Here is a 16,680-nt window from a genome sequence, read left to right as displayed (position 1 = left end):
TGTTCCAGAGCTGTGTATATACTTTGTAGATTTATCCGCGGAATAGTCGAGAGGAGACTGATGCTTCATGCTTCCAACCTTTCGCAGGTAATGTCTTTAAAAATTTGTTTTCTTCAAAAATTTCACATAATGAGGTATTGGGTTCGAACCTCTTTCAGTACTTGGAATGTATCCATAAAACATCTTCGTAAAACAAAGATGTAAATAATTTTTCGTTATAATAAAAATATATGTTGTTAAAATTCGAATGTTTTGACTAAGTTAAAATCATACACTAAGAAGCTTTATGAATATATCCGCTAGGTGTTCACCCTGGAAACGGACTCGGTCGTGATTATGTAGTGTCGCGTAATACTACTGTTCACTTAAACTTGTTAGAACTCTTCAAGTTAATACCCAACAACTGTACAAATGCTCATTCTTTATTTTAAAACGTTCTTTTTAGGCATAATTCTATAGTTCTAAATACAGCATAACATTCCAAGCTCATCCCAAAACCTAATTCCAGTCCAAAAAGGATTCGACCGGGTGAACTCCCCGTCCCCCTCTCCTCTTCATAGAAAATGATCCAACTTAAATACTGTATATATGAAATTAATGTCATAGCTTAACAACCCAAAGCGCATTTGGACCAAGTCGGCTGTCAACCACTTTCGTATTCATTGACAATCAAATATGCCCTACAATGATTACTTAACATTCAGTATGAAGACAAGTATCAATTTAATTAAAAACTAATTATATCTTAAATATAACGTGAATAATATCATTATGTTACAGTAGGTTATCAGACTTCGTCACAATCGAGCTAAACGAAATAAGTATAATCTAAACAAATCAAAGTTCAAGTTCATTACCAATACTGGCTAAAGACCTTTTACGGATACTTTTTAGACGGATTCTGCAAAGAGCACTCGCTACAAAGACCTTTTTCCAGATAGTTCGAATCGCAAAATAGTTCATTGTGTTGAATAGGGAGTTGAACTATCGAGATGCGAACCTACGCAGCGAAAAAAGTGATATCTGCGAAAATTACTTTAGGAAATATAATTTCAATTAAACTTTGCATAAGAAAACTAGTATATATATATATATATATATATATATATATATATATATATATATATATATATAGGATCACACAAACTCGAATTATATTTTTAGAACCTTCACTATCTAATAAAAATAATTATTATAGTAAATAAAAACATTTAATAATTCTATGAATTAATAAAACATAACGTGTTTTGTGTGTTGCTATTTATCTTATTTTCATACATCATAAATATATGAATATGTGCGCACTCGAGCACCTTAGTAAAGAAAGGGTTTGACGTGATGGCCCTGGTTAGCTCCGTGTTTTGGTTTTATATCTTGCTTTGCTATAATTTATTAGTAGTATACAATTTACTTTTATGCATATAATATATTGGGTTTTTTATGAACATTTGCTCGTTATGCTGATTTTTATCAAATTTAAAATCCAATATCTTGCATAGCGTCAAAGGTGTTCTGAAAATCAAGAAATGCGGTAATATGGTTAGTGTGGGTCCCATATCCTATAGACAAGAAACTCCGACAATTATGTAATATTTACATTCCCATTATTAAACATATTTTGTATAGGAAGTACAAGTAAGTAACAGTCTTGATTTGACCATTATCGAACATGGTATCATCCTTTTTTCTCAGGTTCACAAACGTTCTTATGTAATTGTAACATGTTGGAGTGCGTTTGTTTTTTCGTCTACACTCCCATATCGAAAAGGTTACAGGAAGGCGGAGATTCACTGTGTTATTAATAATGTGCGGATAAATTGCAACGCTATTCACTTATACGCATGGCAGTTTTAGAACGGCGTCCTTGTCAACGTGTTAAAAGCATTGTCTTCAACAACCCGCGTTACTGATTTTTGACAACACTTTGTGAATGTGTGTATTCCAATAGATCTGGTAATTGATTACCAACTGCATGTAACATCTCTATCTGAAATACACTTGAGTAGCTCTAAGTATACACTATAGGTACGGCCTTCGCCACATTTTTAAATTATTTAAACTAAACATTATCGAAATCCGCATGACATTATCTCTTGAACTCGTATCACACAATAGCCTTGTGCGCATGCGCAACTCGATTTAAGCAATATGAAAGTAATGAAATATGACACTTGTGGAACTAAACTACTTTTCATATGGGCATGTATTAATCTTATTTAAAAAAATACTTTTCAGTCAAAACATAAAAGAAATACTATGTTCGCTTCATCATCTGCTGGATAGAATCATTTCTCATTACTTTCGTAAAGTTACATCGCCTATATCTCGTGCTGTATGAGATTTACGCGAGCAACTCGAAGTGATACAACCCCACAAATCAAAAGACTAACATAAACTTCCGTATTTATGTGCCAAAGAACGCTTCCACTAGCATTCTACTAAACACATCCATGTCACAACCCCGTAGACAGAGGCAAAATGAAGGCGGTGTGCCTCAAAAATACCTTCTGATGCGTTTTCCTACGTCTCCTGATTGTTATATCAACAGAAAGGGGATGTATTAGATATAATTTCTGTATAATTCATGGAGTCTACCAAGATATTCTTCCAATGTGCATTTAGAAGTATAAATACGTAATATTCAACATTTTATAAACCTTCGTGCCATTCACCCTGCATTCGATATATCTATTATCCATTTTTTCGCTTTTGAAAATTTAACCGAGGCACCTATCTTTGCCTCAGTGTAGCTACGGGCCTGTGTCATAAGTTCACTTGATACACACACACACAGAGCGTTCTTTCATGTATCTTGATCCGCTTACGTCCTTGCATTTTTGTCATTGCGTTTAGTTCGTGAACCCATCGGGTGAGCGGTGGCAGACGACACGGTTTTCCGTGTTCAAGCGCCAGTCGAGGGTGGAGGTAGATGCTCAGAAGGATCTGGAAGACATGCTCAAGAAACTAGAAGAGAAACCTGGTAACTGCGATTTTTATTCGTGTGTGTACTCATTTCAAATTAAGAGAGAGGGTGAAAAGGAGTGAAACTTTAAGATACTTGAAGTTATTATACATGCTCAAGAAACTGTAAGAACATGTTGGTAACTGCGTTTTATATTCGTATGTGTACTTATTTCAAATAAGGAGAAGGGGTGTGTAAAAAGAAGTGAAACATTTACAAAAATCTTTAAGTAATTAGACATTTTCAAAAAAACTAAAAGAACATTTTGATAAATACGATTTATATTGGTATGTGTACAGATTAGAAGTGAAACTCCGAGCAGAATGCAATAGTCATTAGATATGCACAGAAAACTTTTCGTAGAAATGGTGGGCTCTTGTTGTTAAGTAAGGAACGATCACGTATACTAGGTCATTCTGGTAGGCACGATGTTGCGCGAGTTTTCTTATCTGAAATCATTTATTTATATTTTACAATTCTGAAAGATATAACGAAATGGACTATTCTGATTGGTCAATCTTGAAGTAGCTGCCTTCGCACGGTCAGTTAAAATTAAGTATGAGCTAAACTCATATAAAGTACCTGACTTGGTATGGTCAGTGAGAATTAAGTATAAGCTAATTGAGGTTTAAACCGGTTTGTTAGTGCCAAACATCGAAGAAGACACACAACGCTACAAGACAACAATCATTAACATTTGTTAAAAGGGTTATAAATTTACCTTACATTGCGTATATCCTAACCCCTGTAACTTTTATTATGCTTTGTTTCGTTCCCTGTATTGTTTATGGAAGAATTCCAAATGGCGTAGTTTTCAAATTTCCAAGTGGCTTTTGGGTAATTTTGATTAAAAAAGAGGTCACATGTATAACAATGCATTTATGTTCTTGTGGTATTATTGGGGTCGGCGCAACTTGCTCAAAGAACAAAACGATAAGCTTATTATACAATGTTTTCAGTTTGAGTGTTTCTAATGACATGCTTACAATAAAGGGCTTGAACAGAAGCGGGTCTATATTCTTTACGATTTTTGAGTACATTTTGAATAAATACGTATGTTGTCTATTTCAGACGATGCTGTAGAGGACAACAATGAAATCAAGAGTCGAGAGGAGAGGCGAAAGCTGCTACGACTGGTGATCCCATGTGGCGCTCTTGCTGTTATTTGTCTGGTGTACTGCCTGGTCGGAATGTCTGTGTCTGGATCGGGGATTGTGGGCGCAACTGAGGTAGGCTGTTTTCTTAGAGAGGAGCGGGTATTGCCTGTTTGCAATGTCTTTGTCGGTGTCGGCGATTGCGGACGCAACTAAGGTTGGTTGTTTTAAGGGTGGGGGGAGGTACAGCCTGGTCGCATTGTCTGTGTTGAGGACTGTAGATGCACTTTTGTATGTTGTTTTTAAAGACGAGACTATGGGTTGTTCGTTTTCAGATTAAACCTCTTTAATGGGTAATTTTATTTTAAAAATCCTATTTCTAAAATATTCGTTTTTGGAATATTTTCAGTTGAGTGTCTACCACAACCGTTTAAACTTGTTGCAAGATACTGTCGACACCGTACTGCAGGAATACAGTGCCCGTCTAGCAACTAATTTGCGCAAGTCAGAAAGAAGCGTGCATGAATATGTGTACCGCAAAACTGATGACCTCATAAACAAGATATTAACTACCAGAACAATGACAGAATGGAGGTTAATAAGTCGTATAAATGACTGGAGAAATGAACCATTAATACAACAGTCCTTTATAATCGAGGAAACAAACTTTTATATGAATTTTTTATTGGATCTTCAAACACTTATTATATCAGAAGAGCTAGACTTTAAGGAAGTGTATCTATGGAAACACACATATGAGTACAATGTTGTGCTACAAAAGACATTAGGCTTGCAGATACTATCTGTTCTCGTAAATAATATTAAGTTGATAGCTGAACATGTTTGTTTAGAACATTTTCCAAATGGTGCCTCAAGCGAGTACACAACACTTTTCCTGAAGATACAAAATCTTATGAACCAGGATAATAACGTTTTTGATCAATTTCGGTCAGAAAACCGATCTATATCTTACACACTGCAGTTGTTATCAGCATTTGAGACATATTTGTTTGAATGCGATGGTGACAAAAATACACGATGGAGAAACAAAATAATGTATATTTGTGAACAAGGAAAGCACGAACAATTTAATATATATGAATCGCTGACTCAGTATAATAGCCAACTTCTCAGTCAATCAGTGTTGATATTTTGCTTGCATATGCTGAACTTTGCAATAACTTGTGTGTGTTCATACTTGTTCTATGCGTTGCTAAGGAACGAGTTACGTCTTTCTGCTATCGTTTCTGATTGGTTTTCCCAGCTGCAAGTGCGCGTTGATGAACAGAAGGAGTCAACCTTCGCCATGTTATCTAAGGTAAATAAGAGTGTTTTTTGTTGTTAATAAACTGGTTTCGGTTTTATATCGGTTTCACGAACTGTATATTAAAACCGGTTTCGAAACTGCTGAAACCATTAAAACCGAAACGGAAACTGGTTTGGTCGTATCAACAAAAACGCCCTAAGAGTTGTGTTTAAACATAATTATCTCATCCGAAATCATCATACCTCAACAAACATTAATGATTAAAATATTGCGAGTATCTTATTGTGTTATAAAGTTATTCTATTCGTCATACGCCAAGCAATCGGGCGTAAAGTCTTTAAAGTTTTAATATCCTTTAATACACCATATAAGTAAAACATGCGAACCTTTTTGGCTCGGACTGCCATGGAACGGCGGAACTACATCAAGCCTCAGGAAATTCGAGCCAAGCGGTAATGCTAACATTTAATAGAATAAAATCGACCATTTACATCCTGTTCAAATCACGCCAAGCAAGTAGTTAGAGCCAACGGGGTTTGACTGTATATACAGTTACATACTTGTAACACTGACATTGGTGGTATTACAGGTTGTCCCAAGGACATTGCTAAGCAGATATGAAACCAACCAGTGCATGATTCCGTACACGGTTTCTGAAACGACCCTCTTCATGTCAAGTATCGCTGCATTTGAGTCGCTGCTGGACTACTTCACACCTGCGCAGGCGCTAAATATCCTTACATTTGTTTTGGAACTACTTGATGAGCGGATTGCGCAGTACAATGTGTTTCCAGTTGCACGATGTGCGGACTGTGTTGTCGTTATTTCAGGTAGTTAAAACAATCGTTCAATAAAACTGTGATGTATAGAATTTCGGTCGTCAAAGAATTAGTGCAAGTTAGCCTGATCATTAATTGTTGAATTATCGATATATGGTTATCATAGAGAATGTTGGAAATGTCTAAATGTGTGTTTTAAGAACAGCAAAACTTGTACACTATTAAACTACATTACCAAGACAATATGAAAAAAATACAGTATTGTTTAAGAACATTGCAATAGACGTGTGCGTGTTATTCCGCATTTAAATAAATGTAAATAGTATCTATAACACTAGGAAAACTACGCAATTTATAACTTATATGAAATAATTAAGACTGTATACATTTCGACTAAAAGTATCTATATCATTGTAAAGACAACGCAAAAAAACGTCAAGTCCAGCACGCATGCGAGATGGCCAACATGGCGGTTGACATCATGACGTGTTGTAGTGACCTTGAAATTGGGCGCAACCATACGACCAAGTTGTGCATGAAAGTAGCATTGCATTCAGGTACAAATAGATGTTGTGTATCATGTGATATTTTACTCAAACTGTTTTAAAAAAGTATGAGTGTTCCTGTCTTAAATTGCCTTTTATTATGTAAAAACGTATCATTTATGTTGTTTGTACTAGTTATTTTATTAATAAAGGGGTTGTTAGTTCTGTGTTTTGATCTGGTAGTTTAAATTTGACTTTCATGGATTTTTGCAGATTTTCGGAAAAAATATACTCCAGTCGAATACAACAAACAGATCGAAACGCAGAACTAATGACCCTATTTTACCTCACGCTTGTTTTTGAACGTTGGCTTTGACAACGTGTTACAAAACAGTTACGTCACCCACACGTAACTATTCCATATATAATTGAATAAGATGTATTTTTGCTTTCAAGGTCCTTGTAGTGGTCGACTGCTGCTACAGAACGGGACCGTTCGACTTAAACTGCTTGGACAAAGCCTGGACATTCTGCAACATATACACGAAGCAGCCTCACGTATGTTCTCGATGTTGTTTGTAACGACAGTCGAAACTCGCTTTGTCGAATTCTGTTATCTCGATGTACCGGTTATGTCGATCCTTTTTGTCCCTTAAACTTCAACATAGCGAGTTTTGACTTGATGTGAGGTTGGCTTTTTGTCCTATTGTTTATGACAAATCATCTTAATTTGTCTGTGAAAACACATATTAAGATACTGTGCAAAGCTGTGGTAAATTAAGTTTTATTGCGTTTTATTTATAGTAATCAAGGTTAGTGTTCAAAAATCATCTTAAGCCATTTCTTTACTTAAGTCATTTTCCTTATTTAAGTACCTTATTGGTCATTTGATATAAGAACTTAATGGGTCTTTTTAAATTCCTTATTTTCATTGACCTTATTTAAAATAAATATACTTAAATGTTAACTACACTTACACATTTCTTTAATATGTCTTAGAAAAATTCCGAATTAAGTTAGGAAATGACTAAAGATGCTTTATAAATACGCACTAGTACTGTTGTTCTTATGGGGCTTAACGCCCTGACCTCATGGGCGACATGATGACACTTTTACCAAGACCACGCCTTTACTTTAAGCATTTGACATTAAAAATGGATAAAATGTAGCAATTAATTAATATTGGCCCCATAAGCCTGTTTTGAAGCCAACATGAACCAATCTCCGAACTTATGCAGCCAACATGATACATCTGAGCGAGCCCACATACAGATACCTGGATACCAGTAGCACCTACAGTCTTCACTACAGGGGCAATATCAATATCAAGGTGGGTTCTGAAGCGAGGCTAAGGGAGTGTCTGTTGATACCAAACTAGTTTTGGTTTAAAATTTGTTTCACGGACTGTTTATTTATTGTGACATTTTTAATTAAAGTAAAAACCAGTCATCAAAAAACTCTCCGGAGGCGGTTTCGTCGGTTCGATCCACCAAAACAATGATACCGCAGATGGTCGTTCGCCTGTTTTAACTAAATGGTGTTTTAACACATATGTTGAATCACTGTTCGCCATGTTGTTTTTTCAAAGTGAGCAAGTTTTCGGATGGAACGAACCAACGAAGCCGCCTCCGGAGAGTTTTTTTTTATAGTTTCAAAAGCCAGTTTCGGTTTTTATAAGACAAACGATAAAACTGGTTTTCATATTATTTGAAACTGTAACAACAAAACACTGTTCGTGAAAGCGATGTTAAACCAACACTAGTTTATTACCAACAAGAAACGCCCACAGTTTAAGCTTCCATTGTTATTTTGTTATATTTATCTTCGAATCTTTTTGCTTCTTGAAAGTTTGCAATTGCCTCAGGTCTGTATCAATTGCAAACGTTTCCATTTTTGCGACCAGTGGCGAAGTTATTTTACATTCATGAGTAAAAAAGTAGTCTAAGATTGTTTTGAACAGTTTATACTGATATAAAATATAAAATACAATGTGCAAAACGACTTACTTGATACCAAGAAACATTAGCTCAATGAGCTATTTAACGACATGAATAACAAACATATAACACATCAAAACATAACAGTGAACTGGTGACCTAGATATAAAAGAATACATTTTTAAATAGGTTAGATATTGGAATGACGTATTTACAAAAGTCGCTTCTAATTATATTCATGCACACAATTACAAAAAGAGAGATGGATTAGAGCACAGTATACGATGATAACATCAAATAATATTCCTTGCTGTAAGGCCACTAATGTAAAGTAAAATGAAACTGATGAATTATAAATTACTTTTAACGCATCCGAATCTCTCTATTCATTGTTGATCTCCAAAGAAAGTTTACAAATTATCTTTTAGTCATACGATTTTACAAAATACCTTCCGACCGAATTATATTTGCAGCAGACTTTATGGGCGTCTTTGGGCGCTTGTTTCCAGGATAGAATCGAGTCGATTCGGAACGTGTAACTCGCGCAAAGCGCCCTAACACCGGGAACCGGTAGTAGAGTTGTTCGCTGTAAATCATGCACGCATCGTTCTTAACTTTACTTTCCGCCATTTTGTTCTCCTGTAGTTCTCGGTCCTCCCGGTTTGTAGGTAGTGTGGCATTTTGACCCGAGAACAATGTTCTTGGACCTTGTTCGTGTCGTTAGGGCGAATGTATCTAGGATCGGACACAGAAGAACAAAAAGAACGAAGCGCCCAAAGAAGCCCCATGTGTATAAAGTTATAAACGTAAAGGAAAGCACATATTGAAGACCGTCTGGTTTGAGTCTTAAAAGTCTTAGTTTTAAAAAATGTCGACTGTTTTCACAAAAGAGGCAACATCGACGAATATTGCGGATAACTTAAACAAACATCTTCCACTTGTTGTTCTGTTATGTTCAAATATATCCTACTGTCACATAATGGTTTGCGGCTAATCATCACATTTAGCAGTTTATTTTTACAATCGATAAACGTACTGGCATGCACTTTGAAATAAATTAACAGACTTTGGTTTAGCGTCATTATACAGATCAATATTTACCCCTTTTGCGCAAATGTTGCGCACATAGTGAAAATCATCAAAACATGAAAAATTGAAGTATATGTAAAAGCCATAATAAAAGTTAATTGATCTGAATTAATTACATATTATAATTATTTTTAGGGGCGGGTCCCAGATTTGACGTAAGAGGGGGCGTAACATTTTGACTTTCGCCCCTCCCTCAGAACCGAATTTTCTGTCGTTTAAAAATGTTCGCAGGGGTTATATAACAATTTCTTGTCCTAAATGGTGCATTTTGAACGATTTTTTTTTTACTTTTTTTCCGATATTGATAAAAAGAGTTCGATGTCTTATATCAATATTTAAAATACAAACTACAATTTCAGCCAATAAAATAAATTGCAGATTGGCAATCGTTAAGTACAAGGCTAATTCATTTAGAAATTCAACTTTCGCGGGTGTTTAAGGGTCCGCCTACTGCTACTCTTCTACTACTCCATGCGTCAGATTTTGCGTGACAATCTGTTAGCTAATGAGGTTCTATTCTATGTCAGTAAGATGGCACGAAATATTTACAAAATGATTTAAAATGGACTTTTTCGCTCTGCTCACTCAACCTATTCTCAATCATTAAGAATTTACTTCATCTTACTTTTACTTATTTGAACTTACAACATTAACAATATATGTATAAAAAGAAAATGAAATACTGCTAGAGATAAAGAAAAAAAACGCAATTTTCTTTGACAATTTCAAGTGGCGAGGGATTCCGATAAAAAAGCATACATTTTAACTCAATTTTTACAGGGCGACTGTAGTCATCGGGTTTACTGGCTGAATGGCCGTCGAGTCTCCTCGGCATCCGCTTCCAATGCGGACGGCTGCTACACAAGAATGGGTAAAGAACATTTTGTACTCTTTTTCTTGCACATGAATCCGGGTTGTTGAAAATCCTTGTATATGATATTACCAAACTAAAACTGTTATGTTACTCTTCTTGTATATGATATGACCCAACCATTACTAGTAGGGTGCTCTCCGTATATGATATGGCCCAACCATTACTAGTAGAGTGCTCTTCGTATATGATATGGCCCAACCATTACAAGTAGGGTGCTCTTCGTATATGATATGGCCCAACCATTACAAGTAGGGTGCTCTCCGTATATGATATGGCCCAACCATTACCAGTAGGTTGCTCTCCGTATATGATATGGCCCAACCATTACCAGTAGGGTGCTCTCCGTATATGATATGACCCAACCATTACCAGTAGGGTGCTCTCCGTATGTGATATGACCCAACCATTACCAGTAGGGTGCTCTCCGTATATGATATGACCCAACCATTACCAGTAGGGTGCTCTCCGTATATGATAGGACCCAACCATTACCAGTAGGGTGCTCTCCGTATATGATATGACCCAACCATTACAAGTAGGGTGCTCTCCGTATATGATATGACCCAACCATTACAAGTAGGGTGCTCTCCGTATATGATATGACCCAACCATTACTAGTAGGGTGCTCTCCGTATATGATATGACCCAACCATTACTAGTAGGGTGCTCTCCGTATATGATATGGCCCAACCATTACTAGTAGGGTGCTCTCCGTATATGATATGGCCCAACCATTACTAGTAGGGTGCTCTCCGTATGTGATATGGCCCAACCATTACTAGTAGGGTGCTCTCCGTATATGATATGGCCCAACCATTACAAGTAGGGTGCTCTCCGTATATGATATGGCCCAACCATTACTAGTAGGGTGCTCTCCGTATATGATATGACCAAACCATTACCAGTAGGGTGCTCTCCGTATATGATATGACCCAACCAAACTAGTAGGTTGCTCTCCGTATATGATATGGACCAACCAGTACTAGAAGGTTGCTCTCCGTATATAATATGACTCAACTAGTAGATTACTCTCCTTGCATATGATATGGTCCCACTTAACTAGTAGGTTACTCTCCTTACATATGATATGGTCCAACTAAACAAGTAGGTTACTCTCCTTGCATATGATATGACCCAACTAAACTATTAGGTTGCTCTCCTTGCAAAATATATGACCCAACCGAACTAGTAGGTTACTCTCCTTGCATGTGATTTCACCAACCGAACTAGTAGGTTACTCTCCTTGCATGTGATTTCACCAACCGAACTAGTAGGTTACTCTCCTTGCATGTGATTTCACCAACCAAACTAGTAGGTTACTCTCCTTGCATGTGATTTCACCAACCGAACTAGTAGGTTACTCTCCTTGCATGTGATTTCACCAACCGAACTAGTAGGTTACTCTCCTTGCATGTGATTTCACCAACCAAACTAGTAGGTTACTCTCCTTGCATGTGATTTCACCAACCAAACTAGTAGGTTACTCTCCTTGCATGTGATATAACCAACCGAACTAGTAGGTTACTCTCCTTGCATGTGATTTCACCAACCAAACTAGTAGGTTACTCTCCTTGCATGTGATTTCACCAACCAAACTAGCAGGTTACTCTCCTTGCATGTGATATAACCAACCAAACTAGTAGGTTACTCTCCTTGCATATGATTTCACCAACCAAACTAGCAGGTAACTCTCCTTGCATGTGATTTCACCAACCAAACTAGTAGGTTACTCTCCTTGCATGTGATTTCACCAACCAAACTAGTAGGTTACTCTCCTTGCATGTGATTTCACCAACCAAACTAGCAGGTTACTCTCCTTGCATGTGATTTCACCAACCAAACTAGTAGGTTACTCTCCTTGCATGTGATTTCACCAACCAAACTAGTAGGTTACTCTCCTTGCATGTGATATAACCAACCAAACTAGTAGGTTACTCTCCTTGCATGTGATTTCACCAACCAAACTAGCAGGTTACTCTCCTTGCATGTGATTTCACCAACCAAACTAGTAGGTTACTCTCCTTGCATGTGATATAACCAACCAAACTAGTAGGTTACTCTCCTTGCATGTGATCTCACCAACCAAACTAGTAGGTTACTCTCCTAGCATATGATATAACCAAACCAATACTAGTCAGACGCTTTTCTTGTTTGTGTACCTCGCGGAGTTGACCCATTTTGCGAATAATGGGGTGATGCATAAGTATGTACAATTGCATATTTCAGGTTCTTGGGTGGAACTAGAAAAGAAACCCCTCTATCGATTAGACGAACTGGAAGGCACCTACGAACCATTGAATAAGGGATCCGCCCCTCGCCACCCCGAACTTACCATAGGACCACACAGTGTTCTGCACACATGACTTGGTTTTACAAGTGTCAATATTTTGAAAGTTGTGTTGTCTTGTAGGGTTGTGTTTTTTGTCTCGGTTGACCTTGATCATTGGTTAAATTATAAGCTATTGGGGTAGTTCCTGTAGTTTCCAATATTTGAACAAAAGCTATTTTGCGTCCCAAACTGATTTATAATTGATTAAGCTATATTTAAACATTGACTTTATTCTGAGTGGTATGTTTTAAATACCCGGTAATATGTGATCTACGGACTATTAAAACATCAACCTTATTCCGATTTGTTTGTTTTTAATATACTGGACCCCGACTTAATAATATATCTTGAACCTAACGCTGCTTATGAGTGCTCGGTTCAACTGAAAACTTACGGGCAAAATTTATGGGTAACTGTCCTTACGATGTTTTCTATTGAAACGCAAAAAAAAACAGAGTTACGCCTAGAAAGTAACGATCTTAAGCCTAATGCGCCAGTCAATTGTAACCACGGCCCCTCCAAGTCCGTGGGTATACCGTGGATAGTTGGGGAAATGGGTCGTGTTTTCACGCCCCCCCCCCCCCCAGGTCCGGGGAATAGCGGGGACTGAGACTTTCGACCCAGCCAACCCCGGCTAAAATCTCGCCCTGCGGGAATGAAATGATGGTAAAATCCCCAAATGCCACCGCACCCAAGGGACCTTAGGTTAGACCCATTTCCCGCTATATTTTGCGCGAAGACAAAACCACCGCATTCACCCGGCACTGCGGGGCCACCTGAAAGGTAAAAGCACGGCCCATTTCCCCGGCTATCCCGGGTATACCCCCGGACCTGGGGGGCGTGGTTACAATTGACTGGTGCATAGCGTGGACGCTGAAACATATAAAATATACTTTTTTTACTTTAATATAGAGTTTATATAACATATTATAACTAAAATGTAAAAAGACGAAAAAAGGAAATATACTGATATATTTCAAAAATAATTAAAAATATATTGTTAAATATCATTGACATCAAATTCCAAGTTCAAGTTTTAAGTCCATTATTGGCCCCGTTTTAGATAGTATCATCAATCTCATAGAAACGAAATCCCCAATTAATGTGCAATATATGTATTATAAATATTAATGTACACGAACAAAATAAATACAATATTTCTGCTTCCCATGGTACAGATGTCAACGGTAGGCTACGTTACGCCAATCCCGAACGGTTGTCGTGGTGTTGACGACTTCACTCCCGTTATTGGGGCTGGTATGTGGTAGATCATGTTCTATCCGATGATGAGATGGCGAAGGTTATCTGGCCATAGTGAGGAAGTGGACGTTCATCAGTTCAACTTCGGGCAAAATCTTAAAATCTGAAGATAGTTTTAACCTAATGGCAACGTCTAAAATGCCGACTGCCGCCGGCCGATCGTAACTACCGCAGTCCTGCCACCGGCCGATATTTAGTGAAAACTGGCATTTACAACGTCGGCCGGCGGCATTTAGTGATTTGTGACAACAGCATAACTGACGAATGCGATCGAAGAAGTTGTATTAACCCAGATTCCTTAAGGAGCACACAGATAACATTATATTTTGCGAAATCAACATGAACTGTGTATTCTTACCCCCTACCCCAGAAGTGAACTTAAGAAATAAGTTAATAAAAATAAACACGTTAAGAGAGCCGCATGATACATCTGACAGACTAAGCAGGTCCTTCAAAGGGACTCGTTCATGTTTTTGGACCAGCGTTATTAGTTTAAACTTATTTAATTTCACAACGATTGTGAAACAAGCTATTGCAACATATATCAATCACTCTCGTTGGCACGATGTTGCGCGAGAGTGTAGTTTTTGTGTTGTGGGGGAAACCGGAGTACCCGGGGAAAACCCACTTGTCTGGCTTGGTGACCACTAACCAAACTCACATGCGCCCAGGCCGGGATCGTTCCCGGGTCGTCTCGGTAAGAACCGAGTGCGCTAACCACTGCTCTAACCGGACAACCGGACCAGAGTTATTTTTACAGTTTTGCATTTGAAAACACTATTATTATTATTATTATTTTACTCTTTGATACCGAAATTGCAGAAGATATTCAATTCAAGTATAAAACAAAAACCAAGATGTAGTGGGAAGCTGACCCATACCAGTTCAGTCCAAAAAAAAATCGATAACTGACACCAAAACCGCTCGCCCACAAGGACTCATACATAAGCCTAGGAATAATTTAACCTTTAAGCCTTTTGAATCTCGTTACTAACGCTATTTGAAATCGTGGTTTTTAAAGACAATATTTGAGCATATTTAGCACCCTGACTTCAATTCACGTCCTATAAGTTCAATGATAAATTTAAAAAGTCAAAGCAATTTAACATCAAAGACCTATTTTATAATCTCAAGACGTCTGTGTCTATTCAACTGTTTTCAATTGATAGCACAATTCAGTTTGGTTTACCAGGTATGGACTCTTTTATTCATATCGACTAGCGGGTTCAGGGTGGGGCACACCCGGTGCCCGGTGCCCCCCCCCCCCCCCAAAAAAAAAAATGTAATAAGATACGTCCAAAAACGCACCATTTCAAGCTTCAGGAAAATATTTTGGAAGTGCCCCTTAACCCCCGTGCCAACTTTTTAAACCTTATACTTTTTGGCTATCCGGAAGGAGCGAATGTCAAAAGGTCACGCCCCTAAGTTACTCCCTTTCTTACGTCAATTCTTGGATCCGCTTCTGCTCATAGCCATTGTGTTTTTCAGCTGCTGGAATGAATTCGAATTCAGGTCTTATTTGATTAAACGCGTTTAACATATTATTAAGAAAACTTCATTAATAAATTTTGCATAACTGTCAAATCTGCTTGCAATCTTTTGTGCTTCATACACAAAAACAAGCTTAAATTATACCACAAATATAGAATTTTCATGATAAGCATCAATATAAAATTCAAATTTCAATTAATTATATCATTTTTCACAAAAGATCGATTTTGGCACATTGTTGTTTTATTCCAATTCAAGATGGCTCAACAATCAGAGATGATATATTTCATATCAGGTTATATTTATAATTTCTAAAGATCCCTATCAGAAGAGGTCCCGTGCTTTCAAATCGACATACACTCTACTATTACACTCGTGCTTGAACTATTATGTTTTATGAATACAACTGTCACTTGAGTATTATTTAATGATAATAAATGGGTGAAAACTTTATGGATGCCTTTGTGTATTTGCCATCAATGCACTTTTGATAAGAGGGTTATTGCTACCGAGGTAAGGTCGTAAATATGTTAATAATTGTTTGTCGTGCATTTTTCTCTAAAATGATATTGATTAGTGTTTGCGCGCATGCCTCCGCCAATGGGATTACAGGTAGGATTCAAATTAAAACATTTAGAAAGCATCTGACGAAATAAAAAAACTAAGCGAAATGTCAATTTAGCCATAAATTGGTTTGACTTGTAAAAGTGATTTATTTTAAAGCTCGCGCATGCGCGCTGGCTAAAAGAGAGGCATTTAACGCTCAGCGTTAAGAACGTAAGCATATTTTAGCATTCCAAACAATTAAGACGGTGCCATGTTTAAGTAGAAAGTATGCTAGAACTTAATAGCAGAAACTGCTGCAGGATTTCCACATAGAGGGAAGGTAAAATTATACAATGAATATGATTTTATGATAATTAATACAGGGGAATCGGGACATATTTATCTTTTTTGTGCAAGTCATGTGTTAGGATGCTCTATATACACTTTAATAACAGTAATGTTCTATGATTTCAACAAAAAGCGTGCGTCCCTCAGCGTTCAGTCTTTTACTGGACACATTTGTGTATTTTTAAGCGAAATATAATAGTAGAAAAAAGAAAATGTGCA

At 37.2% G+C, this 16,680-nt stretch overlaps 1 protein-coding gene across 1 annotated transcript; it reads left to right on the top strand.

The window, feature by feature from the left end:
* Positions 1–2,478: 2,478 nt before the first annotated feature.
* LOC128246072 (uncharacterized) lies at positions 2,479–12,850 on the top strand. The gene is made up of 10 exons (XM_052964280.1): positions 2,479–2,487; positions 2,854–2,980; positions 4,034–4,191; positions 4,466–5,374; positions 5,913–6,153; positions 6,522–6,659; positions 7,044–7,145; positions 7,826–7,917; positions 10,394–10,484; positions 12,714–12,850. Exons 1-10 carry the CDS (start codon positions 2,479–2,481, stop codon positions 12,848–12,850), a joined length of 2,004 nt encoding a protein of 667 aa, XP_052820240.1.
* The last annotated feature ends 3,830 nt before the right edge of the window (positions 12,851–16,680 follow it).

This window comes from Mya arenaria, chromosome 9 (assembly GCF_026914265.1).
Source record: "Mya arenaria isolate MELC-2E11 chromosome 9, ASM2691426v1".
Lineage (NCBI taxonomy): Eukaryota > Metazoa > Mollusca > Bivalvia > Myida > Myidae > Mya > Mya arenaria.
This window is presented reverse-complemented; position numbering and strand designations above follow the sequence as displayed.

Bases quoted from the DNA above. Each gene is read 5' to 3' on its own strand.
- LOC128246072 (XM_052964280.1), top strand. The intron at 4,192-4,465 runs GTAGGCTGTTTT...GAATATTTTCAG, and splicing joins GGATTGTGGGCGCAACTGAG to TTGAGTGTCTACCACAACCG. The intron at 6,154-6,521 runs GTAGTTAAAACA...ATCATTGTAAAG, and splicing joins CTGTGTTGTCGTTATTTCAG to ACAACGCAAAAAAACGTCAA.